At 50.9% G+C, this 22,487-nt stretch overlaps 9 protein-coding genes across 9 annotated transcripts; 4 read left to right on the top strand and 5 right to left on the bottom strand.

The window, feature by feature from the left end:
• Positions 1-30: 30 nt before the first annotated feature.
• NCS57_01282700 (uncharacterized protein) lies at positions 31-3,250 on the bottom strand (the record flags this gene model as incomplete). Its single annotated transcript, XM_053062486.1, has 7 exons — positions 31-540; positions 1,032-1,334; positions 1,393-1,936; positions 1,983-2,307; positions 2,391-2,584; positions 2,646-3,139; positions 3,194-3,250. 7 exons carry the CDS (start codon positions 3,248-3,250, stop codon positions 31-33), a joined length of 2,427 nt encoding a protein of 808 aa, XP_052907381.1.
• Positions 3,251-3,679: 429 nt separating this feature from the next.
• NCS57_01282600 (Mfs general substrate transporter) lies at positions 3,680-5,432 on the top strand (the record flags this gene model as incomplete). Its single annotated transcript, XM_053062485.1, has 3 exons — positions 3,680-3,961; positions 4,019-4,252; positions 4,320-5,432. The coding sequence occupies 3 exons, from the start codon at positions 3,680-3,682 to the stop codon at positions 5,430-5,432; spliced, it is 1,629 nt and encodes a 542-aa protein (XP_052907380.1).
• A 2,474-nt stretch (positions 5,433-7,906) lies between these two features.
• On the top strand, positions 7,907-8,485 carry NCS57_01282500 (uncharacterized protein; the record flags this gene model as incomplete). The annotated part of the gene is made up of 1 exon (XM_053062484.1): positions 7,907-8,485. The coding sequence occupies one exon, from the start codon at positions 7,907-7,909 to the stop codon at positions 8,483-8,485; it is 579 nt and encodes a 192-aa protein (XP_052907379.1).
• A 1,752-nt stretch (positions 8,486-10,237) lies between these two features.
• NCS57_01282400 (MFS domain-containing protein) lies at positions 10,238-11,808 on the bottom strand (the record flags this gene model as incomplete). The annotated part of the gene is made up of 2 exons (XM_053062483.1): positions 10,238-11,601; positions 11,664-11,808. The coding sequence occupies 2 exons, from the start codon at positions 11,806-11,808 to the stop codon at positions 10,238-10,240; spliced, it is 1,509 nt and encodes a 502-aa protein (XP_052907378.1).
• A 479-nt stretch (positions 11,809-12,287) lies between these two features.
• NCS57_01282300 (Zn(2)-C6 fungal-type domain-containing protein) lies at positions 12,288-14,500 on the top strand (the record flags this gene model as incomplete). The annotated part of the gene is made up of 3 exons (XM_053062482.1): positions 12,288-12,537; positions 12,601-13,490; positions 13,541-14,500. The coding sequence occupies 3 exons, from the start codon at positions 12,288-12,290 to the stop codon at positions 14,498-14,500; spliced, it is 2,100 nt and encodes a 699-aa protein (XP_052907377.1).
• A 138-nt stretch (positions 14,501-14,638) lies between these two features.
• NCS57_01282200 (Aldolase-II domain-containing protein) lies at positions 14,639-15,541 on the bottom strand (the record flags this gene model as incomplete). Its single annotated transcript, XM_053062481.1, has 1 exon — positions 14,639-15,541. The coding sequence occupies one exon, from the start codon at positions 15,539-15,541 to the stop codon at positions 14,639-14,641; it is 903 nt and encodes a 300-aa protein (XP_052907376.1).
• A 317-nt stretch (positions 15,542-15,858) lies between these two features.
• On the bottom strand, positions 15,859-16,701 carry NCS57_01282100 (Methyltransf-25 domain-containing protein; the record flags this gene model as incomplete). The annotated part of the gene is made up of 1 exon (XM_053062480.1): positions 15,859-16,701. The coding sequence occupies one exon, from the start codon at positions 16,699-16,701 to the stop codon at positions 15,859-15,861; it is 843 nt and encodes a 280-aa protein (XP_052907375.1).
• Positions 16,702-19,264: 2,563 nt separating this feature from the next.
• NCS57_01282000 (Fungal-trans domain-containing protein) lies at positions 19,265-20,876 on the top strand (the record flags this gene model as incomplete). Its single annotated transcript, XM_053062479.1, has 3 exons — positions 19,265-19,492; positions 19,540-20,264; positions 20,312-20,876. The coding sequence occupies exons 1-3, from the start codon at positions 19,364-19,366 to the stop codon at positions 20,874-20,876; spliced, it is 1,419 nt and encodes a 472-aa protein (XP_052907374.1). The 5' UTR covers positions 19,265-19,363.
• A 55-nt stretch (positions 20,877-20,931) lies between these two features.
• On the bottom strand, positions 20,932-21,966 carry NCS57_01281900 (uncharacterized protein; the record flags this gene model as incomplete). Its single annotated transcript, XM_053062478.1, has 1 exon — positions 20,932-21,966. One exon carries the CDS (start codon positions 21,964-21,966, stop codon positions 20,932-20,934), a length of 1,035 nt encoding a protein of 344 aa, XP_052907373.1.
• Between the last annotated feature and the right edge of the window lie 521 nt (positions 21,967-22,487).

The raw sequence follows: 22,487 nt of genomic DNA, 5'->3' as shown, positions 1-22,487 counted from the left end.
CGCAATTAAGGCTCCTCTCTCTATCGCATTCTAGTCTTTCGGGCGTCTCGGGCACCCCTCTGGCAATAAATCATCATTCTCGTATGCCGTCATCGGGGGGAAATCAGGAACCAAGATGATTTCGGCACCGAGTGCTTCGAGATCTTGTCGTGCTTGGTTCCATAGCTCGACAACAGCTGGGCCTGTTTCCACTTGTCTTGCACCCTCCGGTGCAGGGCCGCCGATGAACAATTCGGGGACTGCGATTCGCAGACCAGACAAGGACTTGAAGGAGGAAATCTTCTTGAACGAGCTTTTCGGTTTGTCCTGCCAGGGCTCCTGGATGTCGACAAATTTTTGCTCTCGCCAAAACTCGCCCTTCTCTATCGGGTCCTTGACGGCGACGACGTCCAAGAGAGCCAACAGATCCTTTATGGATCGCGTGTGTGGAACGGGCACGTCGCACGTCGGATACAAGGGCCAATTGCCCCGAACCGAAAGGAAACTTCTCGAGGGAGTGTAAGCGACCAAGCCATTGTTCGAGGCAGGCGGCGAACCCCACTGGGCCACTCAGGATTAGATCAACTAGCTCACCCAGCTCACCCAGTAATCCTCACGATCAATCCAAGGACCCAAAGTATATAGAACATATTTATTTAAACTTTCTTATATAGTAGCTACCATAGCTATTAATATAACTTAGTTATACTTAATACCCTTGAGCATATTACTAGACGTGACTTATATTAACCTGCCTAGACTACGCACCCTACACTCCTACTGACACAAAACTAGCACGACCAGTTTATCCCTTGGGAAACATACCAACCGTCACATAAAGTAAGACTTCTAAGGCGTCTTAAATCCTTGCACTTCCCAAAGCGTCTTGCCTAACATAGATCCATGGAGTTTCCAAGATCATCCAGCAGGAGGCACCCACTTCCAAATGGCTCACCAAACACCCCAGGATTCTGGCTCCACCAGATTGGATCCAGTCTCACTTCCCAATCATCACAGGCAGGATCTTCCAACATGCTGTCAACTTCACCTACTGACCGGGGTATGGCGGTAGAGGCGCTTCGCGGATCGAGCGGCGGAAGGGACGGAGTAGAATTGCATTGGTCAGCTGCGACGCTAGACCCGGGAATTGAGGCGACTTCTTCCAACTGGTCACTTCTTTCATCGCTGTTGGCAATGTACGTCCGGATATGGCTCGTCAGGGCAGGAGATGAATGGGTGTTTTGGTTGATAATGAGTGAGTCTCCCCTGCCCTGTCTATGTTCCCTAGGCTTCTCGACTTCCTGAGACCCAGCAAGAGCTGTAGCTTGAACGAATTGACGCTCCATGTCCTCAAACTAAAATTATCATTGTCAGAATGCAAAGATGAACAACTCCCTGTGCTTTGCAACGTACCACTGGCTGTAAATGGGTCCAATATCGGCAAAGCTCAGCTGCGAGACGAAGATTGATGCGAGTGCTCTGAATCTGCGAATGATGAAGCAATCCAAGAGCGAGGCATCGACGCAGTTGAACAGCAGCACACACATAGGCCCCGTACCCAACGATGGGCCATAACTTTGATACAGATGCCTTGGACGATATATATTGCTCCGTCATCTCAGTCATCTTCTTTGAGTGCTCCCACGCCTGCTCAGCCGCTAGTTGTAGCATCGAACGGGAGAAACTCGGTGTTTGCGTGCGGCAGGATAGTACTGGGACCACTGAGGAATGAAGGTAAAGTAAACAGAGCTCGTACATATATGTGAGAGAAAATGTACGGCTCAGCTCGCTCGAAAGTGTTTCGTTCAATGGAGTAGTCAAGATGGGCTGTCTATACTTTGCAAGCTGGTCTGGAAGACTCTGCAATCGCTGATCTAGTGAACAGTATGTTGCAGCCCACTGTTCAGGGCGGGCTTGATCTCCATGAACTGTTCGGACAAACCGTTGACATTCCCACCTGGTCCCCGTTAGACGAATCTCTAGCGCTGTAGGCTATGACCTACCATAAGCCTTGGACCATAACCAAGGCCGAGTTAAAGCTTAACCGTGTTCCTTGACCCGGTGTAGCGAGCGACCCATTTTCACCAAGACAACATGCCAGCGTTTCAGTGGTGCCGTCCTGATCAAAGTCATCGAACGGCAATGGACGACCTTCCACACATGCCCAACAGTCGATTTCAAATCGCGAGTTCTCCAGACTAGCGCATTTGGTAAGCCAGCATGCCCAGAAGCACGTTGTTTGATGGCTGCACTCCGCTATCTTGTCGACTGTGTCGTCTAGACGGACCTGATCAAAGTGCAATAGCCGAGAAGCCCGGTAAGCTATGGCTGCAGCGAGGGTTAGCAGCGCCAAGCATGCCAGGAAGAGAGACGAGAGATACCTGTGTGTATGTTTGTTCTGATGCTTTCACCTTTGGCAAACCAGAAAAGAGCCAGGACCTGACATGCCTGCACAAGATCCAGACATGGCCTATCAGCAGTCATCAAAGCCAGTTGGCTAGCCTGCTCTCCCCACAGTCGACCGATCAGCTGCCAGTCAACAAGAGATACTTCTGTAATGTCTAAATGTCCATGGAAAATTCCTCCTGGGTTGGGATGCAAGAATCTGGATATATATCAGTCAAAATATCGGAGAAGGAAAGCGCACAAGGGCATCGCCCACATACAAGGAAGCAAAGGCGAAGATGGCGTGAACGACATAGTCACAAGCTTTACCCGCCGTATAGCTCTCAATAAACTGCTTCTTGCGAAACAAGAGACTGGACTGATAGTGGCGTTCGAAGAAAATCTCGAACAGAAAGAACGCGACCTCCTGGGAGATGTTGACAGTAGGGAAGGAGTGTCGGCCACGAGACGAAACTCTCATCTCTTCCACTGGGCCCAACAGTGGTCGACGATCACCAGTTGTGTCATGCCGGCCTGGCCATGTGGGGCTATCCTGGGTCGGAGGCAGTGAGTCGTTACGATCCGAGCCCTGGTCAGTTGGCAGTCCAGAGTCGTTGGGCGACTGCTGGGCTGGGAACTCAACAAGCTGCGACGTTTTTTCCTGAGCACGCACAAGGGCCAATCTCCTGCGATCTGGGGGTGCTGGATAGCCACACGCGCTGCCTGCTCTTTGGCAGCGGCGGCATTGGGGACGCTCCCGACTGCATCTGAGCTTCTAGTGGTCAGCAAGCGTCGGATCCGACTAGTGTCATGGTAGATAGTATTGAACCTTTTGCTTGCGGCAGCGTAGACATGCCACTGCCGGGGGCTCTTGTTGTGTATCCATTGCGAGAGGCAATGTCGAGTCGGGCATCGGAGCAGTGCAAATTTCGGTGGAGATGATGGGACGAAACACACGCCGAAACCGTCGGGCCGAATGTGCGAGCGACAAGCGATAGCTTAAATACCAGCAAAGACAGCCAGAGGTAGATCAGGTGAATCATGTGGAGGCCGAACGTTCGGTCCGAACCTGCGGGGAAGCTCGGCTGTGGTTACTGGGGTTGCAGTCTGGGGAACAGTCTGGGGAAGAGTCTGGGGGAAAGACGGCAAACCCCAGGCGGCAGCTACAACTTAACGCACACGCCTTGTTTGTCGGTACGTGTAGTTAAATATCATGCTAGCAATGCTTTCTTTATCAACCTAGATCTCCGTCCCAGTTCTGTACTATAGATCCTTCTAGCCTAAGCGCGCTCCACTTTCCGCATTCATCAGCATCATGGGCAACAAGGCGACAACCGAAGCAGTGGGCAAGGCGGTCATGATCGAAGACGCCGAGGCTCAATGTCGTGGCGTCCTTCTCTACGAAGAGGATGGCCATGCCCGGAAGCTACCCGTACCCTCATCCGATCCCAACGACCCTCTCAACTTTGGAGTCTGGCGCCAGCGTCTCATCATCACCGCTGTCTGCGTATACGGCATCACGGGATTTGGCGTCATACAGTCAACTCCGCTGTTCTTTGGCAAGCTTATCGCAGAATACAAGATAAAGACCCACGGGGTAAGCCAATGATACTGCGTCTACGCAGACACGTCTACTAACACCTCGTGAACATAGACGTTTGATCCAGAGCGCATTACCGACCTCGCCAGCTATCCTTCGCTGTGCATGGGCATGGGAAACTTCTTCTTCGTTCCTTTGTCGATGGCATTCGGTCGGCGTCTAGCCTTCATTCTTAGCAACATCGCCTTGCTAGGATCCGTTATCTGGGCAGCAAAGTCGCAATCCTTCGAGTCTCATCTTGGGGCCCGTTGCTTACAGGGACTCACGGCTGGAGTTTCTGACTGTTTGGTATGTATTCTGGTCATTCTATAGACAGTAATTCTGCTGTATGAGACTTTTAGCTAACCAACGGAAGCTCCCCATCATCGTCCTTGACCTGTCGTTCCTCAACAAACGTAGCTCGCGCCTAGTCTCCTACTGGGCTCTTACGGCAGTTGGATCCTCGCTGCTATTGATCGCTGTACCTTTCATCGTTGACCACGCCGATGGCGATTGGCGCGTGAGCTACTGGTTCTGGACCGCATGGGCAGCGTTTTCCCTCGTCATCATTGTCGTGGCGGTACCCGAAACACTCTTTATCCGTCCCGCCGCGGCGCTCATGGGGAGAATTCACGCTACCGATGCGTACGGTACGCACAGAACCTTTGCTACGGCCGAAGCTGCCCGCGATGCTGGTTTCGATATCGACCATGACGGCTTGGACCCGGCCCCAACGTCCTTTTCATATATGCGGCAATTGGCACCTTTTTCTATCCAGTCCTCGCCTGTGGTGCGCTTTTTTGGTGCATGCAGAGATATCTTTTTGTGTATTCTTGTGCCGGGAACACTTTGGGCACTCCTCCTCAACAGCATGATATTTGGCGGCCTCGTTGTGCTCAGCCTCACCTATAGCCAACGTCTCGAGATGGAGCCTTGGGACTTTTCTCCATCCACAGTCGGAACGGTCCAGGCAGGAGCCACGATCGGAGCGCTGTTTGGCCTTGCCTATGGAGAAATGACAGAGCCCATCAGCCGATATCTGACCCGCCGCAATGGTGGACTGCGTGAACCTGAGCATGTCCTCCCCAATTTTCTCCTCCCCTCGATTGTGGCCTTTCTTGGCATGATCGTGTATGGAGTGGTGGGTGCAGACCCTGCTAAATACAGCTGGGTTGGGATACACGCTGCTTTTGCTCTCTTCTACTTCGGCTTCTGCGCCATCTCGGCTGTTACTGGCGTCTGGCTTGGAGAACTACTTCCTCATAGGTCAGGTGCAGCGATCGTTCTGGTTTGTGGAGGCAGGAATGCTGTTTCTTTCGGCTACAGCCACTCTTTTGGCTCTTGGATCACGTCTCTAGGTTTCCAGGAGACGTATGTCTTGTTTGGCGGTGTTCTTTTCGCCCTTGGCTCTCTTTCTATCCCGTTGTACTTTGTAAACGGTCGCATCCGTAAGGTTATGTCATCTATTGGATGGCTCAAGGCGTATTAGATTGCGCAATGTTAGTCGTGCTGTTATACGGAAGAGACGGACAAGCACTTAAGACGATAGTCAGAAGTGCGTATGTAGCTACAATTATTATTATTATTCTTCTTCTTCTTTGAACCTGTCCTGCCACGGGCAGAGAGTTCTGCCGCAATGGTGCTACTCGTGTCTATTTTGTTCTAATCCCATAAAACTTGCTGAAATTCTAACAAATAGGACAAGAATCAGCCAAAATACACTATAGAAATTCCAAATAGCCATGAACCATATTACTGATGAGTATATTCAATACATATCAGTTGTAGCACTAAATAATGATAAACAGGAGAAGGAGGAGTTAGGAGCCATGATGACCGTTTGGACTTGCTTTTCTGGCCTCAATGCTAGCTAGCATTAACGTAAACCGAGCTGAGAAGAGACCCGTTTTAAAGTTAGGACAAGCGAGCATATGCTCCAGAGACTCCAGATTGTTGCAGTTAAAAATAATCATCAATCGGTATTTTCTCTAGGACCCAGCAGCCGAGTCCTCAACCGTCCAAACCCTACCGTCCTCGCGGCATTCCAAACATCTAGTACTACTTCGTCTCCATCTTGTAGGTAAAGAAGCGACTCATGTTGATGAATACCAGCTGCCTTCTTTCCCCCCTCAGTCAGTTCCAGTAAGCACCCTAAGGTGCGATGAGAAGGAGAATCATTCTATTGTAAAAGCAACGTCAGAATCGGAACATATACCAAATCCCAAACGTGAAGGGCACCTACAGGCGATGATACAGTGCCTGTGCCAACAAGTTCTCCTATATTTAGGCCGCAGCCGGATGAGGAGAGATGCGCCAGCATCTGGCCGGGAGACCAACGAAGGTCGCATAGGCTACTGCGAGAAGTCAAGAGTGGAGTGTCACCTTTAGAAGTTGGTCCTGAAAACCATTAGCTCCCCCCAGGCCAAGGTGACTCCGTTTAGTACTTACTCAACACAGATACTTCAAGTTCAAGATCCCATGTAGACTCTGCATTTTGGTGGGACAAATGCGGTACACCAGCCATGCCTCCATCCCGCAGATCCACTACGGTAGATGAGCAACGATGCTCTTTCAGCGCCTCGAATGGTACGACCCAAGGTGATATGCTCGTGGCAAACGCTTTGCCATGGAGGGGCCCAAGAGGTACCATTTCTGCAAACTGAATATCTCTTGCAGACCAGTCATTCAGTGAAACGAATCCGAAAATGTAGTCATCAGCCTGATCAGCGGTGATAGTTTTGCCGGTAGGAAGATGTTTGCCAACAAATATGCCTATCTCGGCTTCGAAGTCCATCATCCGACTCAGTTGATACAACAATGTCGAATCTGGTTGATCCCTGAGCATCCCTTTTGGTCGGTGGATTGGCTCGCCAGCGACCACCACAGAAGAGGCTCTGCCGTTGTAACCAAGAGGCATACAGTAATAGCTCGATGGTGCCGACACACCGGCAAGCCTACTACACTGGTCAAAGGAAAGATTAGAGAACTGTGCACGGGTACAATGGTGGTTGGCCGCTCACATTTTCGATGTGAACATCTGCACACATGAAATCCGTAAAAGCGCGAATGACGAACGGGAGATGCATGATAGCATCCTGCATAGCAACGAAAATGGCCGCGTTCCGCGCAGTATTGTCGAACAGAGGCGACTTGGGGTCATTTAGCCAACTAATTAGGGTTTCTCGCCATTCTCTCCTTGTCACAGCCGGCATGCTGGCAAATTTGGCAAGGTCACCGTCTTGGAAGAGGGGATCCTTGCTCCAATGCTTGAGACTTTTAATGATCATCTCATCCAAACAACAACGCTCGAGAGTAGAAAGATCAATGATGAAGTCTCCGATAGCAACACCAACATGCTTCTCATCCTGCAACGTAGTAGCAATCCAGCCGCAACGACTAGCGAGTGAATACAAGCTCACCTTGGCTGTTATGCTGAAAACACCATAAGGCAGATTCGCAAGAGTAAAAGGGCTGCGGGGAGGAATCGGAATTGGCCAAGGCACCATAGTGTCTATTTGAGTGGACAAAAGCGACGTAGGTGGTCTGTCTGCTTCCGATGACGGCACGACAATACTAGGATTTTCAGATGTCTTGATATAGCAACAGAAAAGCCCGGTAGCTAATGCTCTAGGCTTGGCAACTGAAAGTCCGAGGAAGACCTATTAAATGTTGAGAAAATACCGAAAGTACTACCGAGATAGTGATATCGGGGGGCATTCTGGGTACCTAGGTATGTCCAGGTTGAGGAGACGTGACTCGGCCCGACCTTTACTGAGTTAGTGACCTGTGGCTAACATCCCGTGACTTGATCGGGCCGAACCCAAGACAACCCCGACTTTCATGATTGGGATAAATTTCAGTTACCAATCTCTAGTGCAGTTCATATCCCTTCAAGTCAGACCAAACAACCCAGACTCGTTTTTACTTTAGTAATTCCTTAACAGCTTTGTGCATGGGTACACAATGACAGCCTCGGAACACGCCCGTGCAACCGCACTACCTGAGCCAAGCCGCTTCATTACTACTCATGATGCCAAAGGCAACGCAATCTTCTCTCGTCAACTACCAGAGTCCGTCCCCTTCTGGCGTGTGGGCTCCCAGGCAGAACCTGCTGGGTTCGGTCTGGCATACACGACAATGTCCACACCCGTCAGGTTAACCGAGAACGAGGATCTCTCTGACTTCATACACGCGGACCAGCACCGAAAAATGGGCGGACTGGTCAAAAAAGGTGGCTCAGTGCTGCGGTACGTCGACTACTCGCCCCGGTCATCGTCACCAATGCACCGGACCGTGAGCTGCGACTATGCCATTGTCCTTGTGGGCGAGATGGCTTGCTTGCTGGATTCGGGCGAAAGTCGTATCCTCAAAGTGGGCGACGTTCTGGTTCAAAGGGGAACTATGCATCAATGGGTTAACACCAGCGACAATTGGGCCCGGATGTTGTATGTGCTGCTCGATGCAACGTCAGTGAGTGTTGATGGCGAGGTGCTAGGAGAGGAGCTCGGTGGAATGAAAGGTGTGCCAAGCTCGTCCTTGTAGCCTAGAAAATAATATTTTAGAGACAAGACTCTGTCCCGATCCTGTAGTATAGGGATTTCATCTCATTTACTGTTTTTTACACAGCTAGATTGGTGGTGGATGAGAAAATGCTCAGTTTGTCCTCGGTGGCCTTTGCTTGGGCCGTCCAAGAAATTTTGGATTACCGGCGGATATCGCATGTCTTCCGATGTAGAAGAGAGTGGTTCTGTGCTCGGCGTCGAACAACGCTACATGCGAGTAGATGGTGTCGTCCCCATTTGCTGGCGGGAAGATCGGGAAGCTTCGGGAAACTTGGAGGGTCCTCTATCACACAGCGAGTCCTGAGCGCAGATTCGGACGTGATGGCGTTAAAGTAAGGCACTGCCATCCAGCCTCTGATCGAGGTTGACTGATCCAATAAGTGTAGCTGCACTCTGATGGGGAGAGCGCTAGCTTGCCTTAAATGTACTAGCGACCGAGACAAGGATTCTCGCGAGACTCCGAACGCTAGCGAATTTCCGCCCTCGTTATGATTGGCCCATTGGGATCACACCAGAAAAGACTTTCCTTTTTCTCTTAGCGAGGATGATAAGCTGTGACTTGCTGTAACTGGCGAGTTGCATGAGAATAAACATGCCTGATTAGAGTCGGTAGAACTAACCACTGGGATGCTTGAATTGACATTCCACGTCTTGAAAATGTCTGTGGATTATGGACTCGGTCTTATCTATCTTCCAAGTTCTATCACGGTCCATAGTGGCGTAGACTCGGATTGAGTCTACCGCAGTAGGACATGAGAAAGAGTCAAGATGGAGAGTTTGAGGTCCTCCGAGTCTCCCTTAGAGGTGAGGTCCGATGATCCTTCTGCTCCACTCCGGGATGTCCAAGTGTTGACAAATGAGGAGCTATCGACTCCGGTGGAAGAGCAGGGTAGTTCCTGGAGATGGAACCCTGTGCTGAACGAAGCCTCATCTGAGAAACATGTATCCGATCCATGGGACCAGTTCCTCATTGTAATCAAGGGCAAGACATCAAGTCGACGGTCCACTGGTTTGTTGTTGCTGGAAAACTGAGGGAGTAATGCTTCTCATCAATTTGTGTACAGGGTAGGCAGGTATGGACATACGGTTTAGTCATTTGGACAACTTGGGATATTAGAAAAGACCCTGAAAGAAGAATGAAAAGTTCCATTTATATGAGAGTCGACCTTCGTGTATAAGAGACTGGAGGTATTTTCTGAATGAGAGCATGAGCAGTTACATTCGTGAGTGCCCCGACTAGCTCGATTCGCCTCTACTCTGTGGCCCAAGGGCATTGAGAGCTATTGACGTCATTGGTGGCGTCCTTTGTTTAGCCACATCCTTACACAGCCACAGCAACCTCAAGAGGTGCGGGCGGCAACACTTAGACCTTAGAAAACAAGCCTCAGTATACCCACGTAGAACCACGTACTTTTCAGATCTTGCCATTGCAATCCTCTACATTCTCACACAACAAGTACAATGCCATTCAAGAAACTGGCGCACATGTGTTGTAGTTTGGCAATGAATTTGTTAGGCTTTTGGGCCTGGCGATTTCTGCAGAAGTGCACTCAAGGGTTTGATCCGTATTTGGGGGCAAGGATTCAAAGCCGCACCAAATGGTACACATAAAATAATTGCCTTACTACTTGATCGAGATGCTGTTTGATACTGACCAATTATTGCAAGCTAGTGGTTGTCTCCGACAATGCCCCCATATGACCGAATAGTTATTCTGGATTGTTCCTGGCCTCTAAGTGAAGAATCGGAACTTAGGAGACTTTTCTCCGTCAGGAAGCTCCGAAGTATCGACATCCTGAGCCCGAAGATTCACACCTTGCACCTTGTTCCTCCTGTGATTCTCCATCTTCATCCATCCACCCAGAATCACGATTCCGGTCATGGCAATGACATTGCAGCAGCAGGTGAGGATCAGAGTAGGGATATACTTGGGCGCGTACTCGGTGCGGAATGTAGCAGCCGACATGATTCCTGCAAAGTTGCCCAGGCCGACAAGCAGACCGGTCGTTGCGGCTCGGCTGCTCTCATTCAGGTTGTTGTTGTTGTGCCACGACTGGATAAGGCAAGAAGGAATGTAGGAGCCGGAAGCCATGAGGAAGCAGGCAAAGTAAGCCACAGCCCGGTGGTTCAGGACGTCGATGGTGATGAGTATGATCATGCCGACTAGTGACGTGGCCAATGCCCCGAAGACGTGGAATGTTCGCTCGTGGAAGTAATCGGAAGACTTGGCCACGACTAGGAGCACGACGAACCCAACAGCGTTGGGTGCAACCGTATACAAGTTAGTCTTGATGACTGAGTATCCCAGTCGCTGAACGATCTGTGGCAGGAAGTTGGATGTAGTTGCAAAGGCGACAGGGTACGTGAAGTTGATGATGCACCACAGACCAAACTTCCAGTCCTTCCACGTGGAGAAACACTCCTTCCAGGAAAACTTTGTCTCGACCGCATTCGAGCCATCACGGAGGGTTCGGGCGCGAGCTGCAGCCTTCTCCCGGTCGTTCAAGAACCACGCCGTGGCTGGGGAAGCAGGCAGCCAGAAGAAGGAGATAGCACCGACGATAACGGTCAAAACGCCTTCGATAAGCATCAGCCACTGCCAGCCCTGGAGTTTGGTTCCCTCGATCTGGAAGACACCGTAGGATATGGCACCACTAAAGGCAGCCGCCAGCAGGGCGCTGCCGAAGAAGATGGCGATCCGGAAACCCAGCTCAGAACGACGGTAGAACAAGGTGAAGTAGAAGACGACACCAGCGAAGAAACCAGCCTCGCATGCGCCGAGAATCAGGCGCAGGACAAGAATACCGGCGAAGTTCTTGCAAGCAATCTGCACGGTGGCAATGCCACCCCAACCGACCATCAACGTAGGCAAAACCCACTTTGCAGAGAACTTCTTGGTGAGCAGGTTGAGTGGGAGATCCAGGGTGCCAAAGGGGATGTAGAAGAGCAGGATGAGAAGGCTGTACTCGTTGCCCTTGAAGTTGAGGTCCTCTTCCAAACCGTCTGTCTTTGCGTTGCCCAGGTTGGAGCGGTCGACGGCGTTGAAGAAGTACATGAGAGAGAGGAAGGGCAAGAGGAACATGTCCAATTTCTTGACTATAAATTTCCAGTGAGCTTTTGGGGAATAGGCGACATGGAATGACCTCATCAAATCTTACCATATGAACGCTCAGCTTCCGGGTCTATGACAACGCTGTTGCTGGGATCTGCAGCATTGACAGAAGACGATTCAAGGTCGTTGAAGTCGTCATTCTTGAAGTCGACGTTCGTCTTCTCCATTACCGTGTTTTGAACGCCCGTCATTGCGAATTAAGGAACCGTGAGGGTGTAGATAAATACGCAAACAACAAGGCTGGTTGTGATGAGCGAGACCTATTCTGAAGAGTCTCTCGACGTTATATACGCATGCCATTTGGCCTGTGATGTTTGGTTGTACTTCCGGCATCGGTTCCGATTAGTGGTGAGGACTGAATCCTAGTCTGGTGGTAAGTAACACCGAGCCAGTCTCAAGAGGTACGTCACATCAACACCTCGTCAATGCTTATCACACGAGTCATTATCAGCCATGTCATTGGCTTAGCCCGTCGACGGCAAGTCTTAGCGAACCTCGCCTAGCTCTTCCTGGGCATGGGAGCCCACACCCGCATTCAACAAAACCCCGCAGTTATCATTCCGCTTATCATCAGGTAATTGGCGAGTGTGGAGCGAGGAATCTTAATACTGCAAGGCATCCCGATATCGTAATCTTCCCCAGAATCTTTGCTGGGGAAAGGGAAATCGGGATGCAACGCACGCGGAAACTCAAGACAGGCCCTCGAATCCGCTCCTTCGGGGGCTGCTTGACATGCAGAACCCGCAAGGTCAAGTGTGATGAGACCCATCCAATCTGTCGCCAATGCCAGCGATCACGGCTCGTCTGCGGCGGCTATGAAGCCAAGATCCGGTTTGTGCATTTTTCGCCCGATGGGACTGGGCCTCAAAGTGATGTCAAGCAGAATGACGACGGGCACAGTCGTCGCATACTCTTTACTGGTATGTATGGATGAGGTGCACCTATTCGTTTGGGGCCACCACCATGCTGACAGATCCTACAAGAGTCGGAGCGGGCGGCCATGTCCAGGCACATGCAAGAGGTGATCGATGAGGATGAAATCGATCAAGTTCTGAGTGCCCTCGACTCCGGCTGCGAGAGTCAGAAATGTGAACTGCCACCGGACGGTCCATTCTTGGTCTTTTCGGCCAATGATGGTGAACCGACTTCTGAAGCAGCAGCTGAACCCATTTATGTGCACCCGGATCATACGGTGGTACTACCTGAACCACTTTCCTCTCACGGCCTGCAGGATATCGTCAATGTAGACATTCCCAGCGCATCCAACCCATGCTCATGGCCTGAGACTGCTCTCCTCGAAACCGGGAACATCTCGGCGCTGGATGATATTCTCCTTGGTGTTGATAACTCGGACGACCTTGGCGTGGACTTGTCGTCCTTTTCCATGATACCTAGGGCGTCGCCCATCCCTATTTCCCAAACAGCAAGTCTCTCTCCTTGGGACTTGCACGTCAGCTATGATTTCACGTTCTCCCTTGATACATCTGTTTCGTCCCATGCACACTTCCTTCTTGAACATTACAAGTCCCAGATGGGAAAGCTCTTCTCTCCCCTTCGCGTTCGCAAATCTCCTTGGTCTATCCTACACTTTCCACGCGCCCTCTCCGCTCTATCAGAGCTGAGCGTATTCAAAAGGACCAAGCACGCCCACACGTCGCTCTTCTATGCAGTGTTGGCTGTCAGTGCCTTCAATTGGGACAACATCCACCGCCAACAAAAAGATAGTACAACATACTGGCGCAACGTTGGAGAGGGCTTTCGCCGTGGAGCAAGAAAGGAACTGGAATGGACCTGCGAGACGGAGCTGGCAGGTGAGAAGAGTTCAAAGTACAAAGATATTCTCATGGCCATCTTGACAATGGTCACCATTTCTGTCAGTCCTCTTATGCCCCGGCCTTCTCGCATCAAGCTTACATGAAATAGGTCGTCACTGGTCAACAAGAGGAAGCCCGTTCATATCTGCTCAACGCCGAACTATTCATCAGTCTTCGCGGAGCACCCAAGGTGAACAAGTCGAGGAAGGTCAAGCTCCTTCACTCCATCTACTTGTTTCTTCGAGTCATTGAGGAGAGCACCTACATGTACCCCCCCGAGAAGCAGCCCCTTGCAAGCTTATCGCACGCTCCAGAGAGTATGCTGTTCCCATCGTTGCGAACACATAGCTTGTGCTTGGGGAGAGATCTTGATGAGTCGTGCGGCATGGCCTTCGAGTTTGGGCTCTTTGGAGGACTCGAGAACCAGGAGAACCCCGCCTTTTTCAAGGAAATCTATGGTTTCCCCCAAGACCTCTTGTCCTTCATCTCGCGCGCCACGTTCCTGGCGAACCAAATTTCGATGCACAGAAGACGATTCTCCGAGCTCTCCATGACTACGGAGCTTGAGCACCGCTGCGCAGCTCTGGAGGGCGAGATCTGCTCATGGAACAACTACAACGACGACACTGAAGGAGACTCAGACGATCCAATTGCCGCCTTTGCCAACCGCGCCATCATGTCCCATCTCATCACAGCCTTCCACTGCGCAGTCTTGATCTTCTTCTATCGACGCGTCCGCCAGTTACACCCTTTCCTCCTACAACCATTTGTGGAAAAGACAATCGCAAATCTTGAGGCGTTTGAACAAGAACAGCGCAACTTTTCGCTGGTCAACTGTGGTATCGTCTGGCCAGGTTTCATCGCCGGGGCGGAAGCCGTCGATCCTGATCTACAGGCTCGCTTCTACAAGCGCCTGCAAGATTGTTCAAGGTCGAGCGGGATGGAAAATTTCGGCTTTGCCGCCGAGTTTTTACAAGATTTCTGGGCGCTTCGCAGACAAAAGGGGAATGAGAATATGACCTGGATGGACATGGTCAGAGACAGACAGTTGGCATTGGTTCTCACATGAGACGGGATTTTGCCTTGGATGGATATGTTGAGTTGGTGGTTATGAATGCCAAAATGATGCACTCGTTCCTCCTTGCTCGATATGCATGAATGTTCTCTCAACTAATGTCAAACTGGATACGCGAAATCTACCTCTTATTCATTTGCGGAATGCTCCATTACTCAAAGCGTCCTCAACCTCAAAGTCGGGCTGAAACTCGCAGTACAAGCTCTCTGCACTCGAAGTCATCTTGAACGTGTAGGCAGCGACATCGTCGTCGATGATTCGCTTAGGAATGCCGTTTGCGGCAGCAGCTTCCGCGAGCAATTGGATCTGGCAGCTCTTCTCCATCAGCGTGAATAGGTAGGCTGCCTCGTCAACCGTTTGGCCAACTGTCAAGAGACCATGGTTTGTGAGTGTCATGACCTTGCCCTCTGGCCCGAGTGCCTCGGCGAGTCTCTTTCCTTCGTCTTCGTCAAAGACGACACCCCCAAAATCCTCGTAGACTGCCTGTGCCTTGTCGTAGAAGACACACGCATCTTGGTTGATCATCTCTAGCGGCCTGCCGAAAGTTGACCAAGCCTTTCCATAAACCGTATGCGCATGGCAAGCAGCATTGACATCGGGTCTCGCTTTGTGAAGGGCGCTGTGGATAAGAAAGCCTGCCGCATTGGAAGGTCGACTCATGTTGCCCCCCACAGCTTTGCCATCGTAGTCGACAAGGACCATGTCGGAGGCCAGCATCAATGGCCATGGACGGCCGAGTGGATTGGTCCAGAAAGTGTGAGGATTCTCGGGATCTCGAACAGATATGTGGCCAGCCATGCCCTCGGCGAAACCCTTGCGAGCGAAGATGCGAAAGGCAGAGGCCATGTGCTCAAGGATATGGGTTCGCTCTTCGTGGTAGGAGGGAAACTTGGGAATGCCCGCCAGGGTCATGCCCTGGGAAAGGGCTTCGAGAGCCGTCTTGCCCTCTTTGGCATGGGGGACCCAACGCTTCTTCTCTGACGATAGGCGATCAGTTGTTGGAGATTCGATGTCGGTGTTCGAATGTGGAGCCATGATTGCGAAGGAGATTGATAGGAGTATGGTGAAAGGGCTTAGAGAGACTTTGGTGGATGATGGGAAGCAAAGAAGGAGGTGATAATCAGATGTCGGATGTTAAACACCGGCACGTTGGTGCATCAATGGAGAAGAAATAGTACCATGAAAGTATTTATTGCCTGAGAGATACTTGTTATGCACGCGTTGTCGCCCCCGAAGCTAAATGTGGAGAGTAATCCCGAACAGTTTGGCTTGGTGGACCTCCCTTGTCTTCCACGGCAGGTTAGGCCGAAGCCATCTCGGGCTTACTCGCCCACGGCAACGTTTTGTATGGATCACTCCTTTCGTCCAATAATAATACCTGCCCTGAGCTGTATCCCAACACCTTGACCGTCTCCTCTCGTGAAAGTTACCGCGACCTTGTTCACAGCATCCACTATGAACTCGCTCGCCTTCTTCCTCTCGGTATCCGTCCATGCGGCAAACACCATCGCGCCCATCCCCTTCATCAAGATGTCCGCCACAACCTCGGCTGTTTCTGCGCCGAAGTGGACCTCGACCTCACTGGCCTGAATGTCCCGGAACCCGGCTTGGTCTAGCAAGCCGACTGTATGTTCTGTTTTCAGCCATTCAGGCGATACTGGGACCTGGAAAGGCGGGTCCTCGGGCTTGATCTGCATCTGCACTTCGCGGATAACGTCGACGTTTCGGGGTGCCGTCCAGGTGGTGACTACGGCAACCCCGCCGGGCTGCAACGTGCGCCAGATCTCCCTGGCTCCTTTGGCCGGGTCGGTGAAGAACATCAAGCCCATGTTGGTAAACGAGTGGCTGAAGGTGCCGTCAGGGAAGGCTAGCTCCTCTCCCATCATTGTCGCGGTGTGGGCTTTGGTGCCAGAAGGAATCCTCTCTGCCGTGATGCGAACCATGTTCTCGGCGCCATCGACAGCATGAATTTCTGGCTGAACAGCCGAGCCGGATCTAGACTGGAGGAGTGTGTCAATGACGATGCCGGTGCCGCAGGCATTGTCGAGGATTATCGATTTGTCATCTATGGGCTTGATGTTCTCGGCGAGACCAATACAATGCTCCGCCAGCTCACGCGTGCAGCCACCTGTGCGAGATTCGTAAACTGCGGCATCCGTATTGAAGTGTTCGATGATGGGATTTGGGGTGAACATTCTGTCTGTTCTGTGTGATGGAGACGGTCGGTTTTTAGAAACTTGACAGGAAAGATATTGTGTTCTTTGTTATAGTTGAAGCCCGGCCCTTGATGGGATGACTGGGACAGAAGACAGTTGACAGGAAAAGAGGACCAGGCCGAGGGGTTATTTGAGCCGTGCTTTGGGATTCTCGTCTCCGCCAAATGATCACAAGCGTCGGATCCTTTAATCTGACATGCATAAGCGACATATAAGAGAACATATACTCGTAAGCTGACACACACCCATTTGACATATACCCATCAGCGATTGATCAACGGTGCCGTTTGGGTCTGGGTTAGCACGCACATGAAGGCGCTGCCGCGTAGGGGTTTTCTCCGGGATGGCCATAGTTCGCCGCAGTGTTCTCTTTTCCCGGGAAGGCGATAACGTATATCAATCCTCGAAGGGACTTGGGCGATGGATGGCGTGGATGAGACGCAATTGCCTCTAAACCAAGGCAATTTCTGACTTTTGCATTGAGTCGAAACAAATGCGTTTCCGTAGGCTAGGTTTGATGTGATCGTCTCTGTGCAATTTTGAGTCTGAGAAATGGCTGCAAAATTCAACGACGTAGCCACAGTTGCCTGGAGAAAGTGTTGCATGTTTTTCTTTCGTTATTATTCCTTGGATGTACTTGTTTCCCTAGAAGACTAATAACCAAGATCAGTAACTGGCTCAATGTTAAGGGTTACGATATGCATGAGGGCCAGGCCACCCCATTTCTGCAACCTGATTGGGAGCTTGCAAATGTGAGGGATACTGCCAAATCAGCTCTGGGCATGGAGAGTTGCAAGCTCAGATTTTTTTCAACTTGAAGCTTTGGTACAATCAACCTTGGACACCTCAGCTCAGTGAATGTGTGGTCCATCAGATACCTAGGCAAAATAGTTATATCATGACTAAAGCCTACTAACATTAACATTAGGTCTAAGGGTAACTATGGTTAAAGACAAAGGATTCCTTTATGAACCCATTATTCTGCGGGACTAAACAAAGCCGCGTAATAAAGGTATTTACTAGTTATAGCTTTTTAATATATTAAAGGAAGCTTCAGCTGATTTTTTTTTAAAGCTAATATTAAGAATTTATAAATTAATAAGAGTCACTACTAGCAAGTTAGCTCTTAGTAAACTTTCAACTATTTGATTATAATAATACCTAAGTAAGTAACACGTGACTCTACCCCGCGTTTCCTCCGACATAACGCTAAAACCCCAGACGTCGGCCTTTTGTCGTCTTTCTCTCTCTCATTTTAACCCTTGATCTACCGTGACTTTTCGGCCTTGAAGTTATGTGCAATAAACAACGTCATGGCTGAATCAAGGTCAACCGGAAAACCCCAAGTAAGCCTATTCTAAACATCGCCTGCCGTGCTGATACGTTTCCGCAGAGACTGCTTCCATGTCCAGAATGCCCCAGGAGGTTCACGCGTCCGAGTCATCTCAGTCGGCATCAGCTCACCCACCTGACGGCATCCCACAAGGACTTCATTCCTTGCCCCCGGTGCCAAAAGACTTTCAGCAGACGCGACGTCTTGCTACGACACTTGCGCTCTACCCATCACATAAAAGGACAGACGAAGCGCTCAGCTCAGAAGTCATGCTTTCGATGTGTTGAAAAAAAGCTGAAGTGTGAGCGTACCAGGCCGTGCAAAGGTTGCATCCGATCCTGTACTAGCTGCGAGTACCCCTCGCCAGAGGAGTTCGATGGCTTTGTGCTTGATGGTTGCGATGCTGGCGGTGAAGGGCCCGACGTGCTTCCTGATGCTGAGCAGGCGCCCGGCCAATACGACGAACCGACACCTACTCACAGGAGTTCATGGCCCCCATCTTTTGCGCATATAAGTGACCTGGATGGCGCTTTAGGGGAGGCTCTGCCAGAATCTCTGTCCTCACCGAGCTCATCCTTGATACGCCAAACCGATGATGCTCATACTTCGAGTCAATCTTGTGGGGTTGGTACTTTCAACGGCCTTCACGAGAACTCGGCTATTTCCTCAAGTATTGATACATCACAACCCATTGATGCCTTGCTGACAGATATGGGTGACGGGGGCTTGACGGAAGGCTTTGCCATATCCCCCTCTTACATGTCTTTAATGCAGCCCAATTATCGGACCGGTGGCCTCGACTGGCTGAGTTTCGACATAGATAATGGTTCTCAAAACCTTCAACTAGACACCTTGAATAATCTCTACATCCCGGAATCCTGGTCCTCGAACATGGACCAACGAGACCACGAGACAGAAGGGACTAGTAATCATGGTGTTGATGATAGGACCCAGCATGTGCGCACTCATGCAGAAACAACACGGAATATTCCAGCCACACGATCGCCAAACCTCCAACTATCTACTACTTCATGGCCATTCGATCAAGCGCATGACTCAATGCCGCATCGGTATCGACTCCCCCCTCTTCGTGACGTTTTGAGCGGCCGTTGGCGAGCGAACCAGCCCGCTCAGATAACACTCGTGGACGGCTTCATACGTATCCTGTCGGAGAGTCCCCTCCCGCAGCTTGCGAATCTACGGGATACCCACGCGGTCCAAGCATTCGGCGATCTACAGCGCCTGGTCGATTCCTACTTCGATCGGTTCCATGATGTGCAGGCGATTCTCCATAAACCCACTTGGGCCATGTCTTCGTGTCCATCTGCCCTCCTGACAGCCATGGCGTGTATTGGTGCACTGCTTTCGGATAGAGAGTCAGATGCTGAGCTGTCCTGGGCCCTGGGCGAGATATGTTCTACTATGATTACCTGGATGGTATGCTTTCCTAACTCACGCAAGCTGTTTGACGCTTACCTTTCAAGGGCGCTTCGGATGCTACAAACTATGGCGATGTTTCATACCTCAATGCTCTCTGCCTCCACCAAATCTACTCTCTAGGTTCAGGCAACAGGCAACTCTATCAGAGTGCAGACAGATCTCGTGGTATCTTGATAGGTGGCCTACGGGGCATGGGCCTGTTGAAGCCTCGTTCTGCTGTCAGCTTGGACGAGAGAGGGGAAAATATTCCCATTTCTGAGGACGATCAAGTTCTTACCCATGAGTGGAAAAATTGGATCATGAGAGAATCAGGGCGTAGGGCAGCCTGGGCAGCATTCGAGTACGATTGCAGCCTTTGTACTCTCACAAGTCGCCGAGGTGTCGTTGACTTGAGCGAGCTGCCTTCTCTTTTGCCGTGCCCCGAGTCCATATGGAACGCTACCTCAGCACAAGCCTGGTTTGCCCTCATGTCTCGCCTAGGGCCCGGTAGCTCGAGGCCAAGTTTATCTTTGGTACTCAAGTTAGCACTAGCCGGAGAACAAACCCCCTCATTCTTGGGGTCCTGGGCGAAGAGGCTTTGTTCACAGGTCATGGGGCGCTTACTGTGGGACCTCTGGCAGCTGGAAGTTGTCGCGATGCCCGAATACTGCGGCCTTGGCTCCATTATAAGCGCACACCGAGATACAAAGAAGTCGCTTCTGAAGAGCTTGAATAATATGGTTGATGCTCTGGCTGCACCTTCGACAACTAGTGACCTGATTAGCTACAAGTAAGTGGATGCTCTCGCAGGACCTACAAAACTTACAATGTCAACAGCATCGCGAGCCTCCTTTGTCACTACTCGCATCTCTGTGCCGCGAATGGTGTCCTTGACCTCGTAATCTATATCGTGCGCAATCTCGTTTCTTCGGCACCACAGCAACATAACGGAATTGAGGTCGCCCGCGCGCGTCTCAAGTTGGCATTTGCCAGAGATCCCAAGACAGCAAGAAGGCTGTGCTGGCACGCGACTCAGATTGTTGCGATTGCGAATGAGTACCTCGTTTCTGCCCCTTGCGAGATCATGCGAGTCTTCATGGGCTATATCTTCATTATTGCGTACTCGACCTACGGGCCCCATAGAACTGTGTTGCCGAGTGAGTATAGTCATAGTGTCCGGCTCGATCTCCACGATCATCATCTATCTCAAAGAAGAGTCGTGGTGAAATGGATCCAAGCAGGAGGGCCGGCGAGCTTTGGGTCTGTTCAAGATATTGGTTCCGACAGTTGCGTCCCCGCTATCAGTCACGACGCCCAAGAGATGCTACAGAAGTTGAAATGCTGGGGGTTGGCTGGTAAATTCACCAGAATTTTCCAAGTGTTGGAAGCAAAAGGGTTCTAGTCTGAGGACGACATTTGTGCAAGGTGATGTCGTGGGTTAACAAGTTCGGTGGTATTTAGAATATGGCTATACAATTGGGAGGACTGCTTACACCTCCAGGCATGTTAAGAGGCGCCGATGTAACAAAAAACTCCCATCTCTTCTCTTCCTTACAAATACGGCTGAGAGCTTCCAAATCAAAGAGCTCGCCAACTGGCATTCCCCATCCTGCAATCAAGTATTCGTGCATGAATAACCCTGGCACTGGAACATCCGTCCCCCTTCGTTTGTAAGACGGTTGCGGTGGATACACCTCGAAGGAGATGGCGTCACTGGCTACTGCCGAGAAGCCTTGATTCCAAACCCATCTCAACATCTCCTCAGTGCCTTCCAGGCCGGCATGTTGAGGGTTCGAGGTCTGGGCGTATGCAAGCTTGTCAGCTGGAGTCATCTGCTGATCCCACTCCTTGATGACTCCTATCCTGACAAACAGGATATCTCCCCGACGGAATTTTACATCTTGCTCCTTTGCAATGTCAAGAAGAACATGAAGGGGTATAGCATGGCTCGAAAATGTCGTGTATGTTATCGAATGACGCACGGCGTATTCAACATAATCCAGCAAGACGCCACGACCACAAATCCCCTCCTTGGCCCAGTGTTGAATCCCTATGCGGGTGTTATTCCTGTCTTGAATCTCGCCCGACGTCACGCCACCGTAGAACAGGCGACGTTTGGGATCTGATTCAGTAGGGACCGGGGCCGAAAAATGGCGGAGCCCATCCCATTGGGATGACTGCTGCGGGTTGAAGATATAGACATCGTCATATGCAGCGCCATTCAAGAGTGAGACGATGTGGTGCTGGGCTGGAGCTCGATTGAAGTTGGCAATATCGAGTTTCGTCAGTTCCCAGTTCAAGGATGTACGCCGACCTGTCTTGATGCATGTGGCTGCCGCTTTGGTAACCACTTCCGGTGTGAGGAGCACAAGACGGCCAAGACCTTCTTCGCGTGAGCCTGGCGCTCCGGTCCAGACTCTTCGAGGGTCCGGAAGGCTGTCGTAGTCTTTGTAGTGCGGCGAATCATACTCAGAAGAGATTAGAGAGCCCATGTTGAGTACTGTGGGAGACCCGAGATCCAAGTTACACGAATGAACAAGCCTTGTGCCTTGAACACGACAGGACCTTCTATACTTTTTTCGGGGCCGGCGTCTTACCACCTCAATAGCGCAAAAATAAAGCACCCCAAGCCAACAGAGTCCAAGCACACGCCCCGCTCGCCATCTTCTTGGGGAGGGGGCATGCATTTGGATGGACAGGCCGCGGGGAGTCATGTGCCATCTGCCGACTTTGGTCTCTGCAACTCAATTGGCCGCGGCGACTGGAGCGTGCCACATCTGCGGGGTGCTCCGGGACCGCATCGGTCGAGGGGAGATGAACTCCGCTCTGTCAAAGGCTGGAGGAAAGGGGTTAGCTTCTGAGCAATCCAAGCGAAATAACACAGTCATAACACAACTGAAGCTTATACCCGAGGTTTGATAGTACAATAATAATCTAGTAAGGTTTGCAATCATCATGAATGATGCCGTGATAGCCTCAACAAAGCTCCTTCTGAGATGGATAAAAGGCCACT

Source organism: Fusarium keratoplasticum, chromosome 11 (genome assembly GCF_025433545.1).
Source record: "Fusarium keratoplasticum isolate Fu6.1 chromosome 11, whole genome shotgun sequence".
Lineage (NCBI taxonomy): Eukaryota > Fungi > Ascomycota > Sordariomycetes > Hypocreales > Nectriaceae > Fusarium > Fusarium keratoplasticum.
This window is presented reverse-complemented; position numbering and strand designations above follow the sequence as displayed.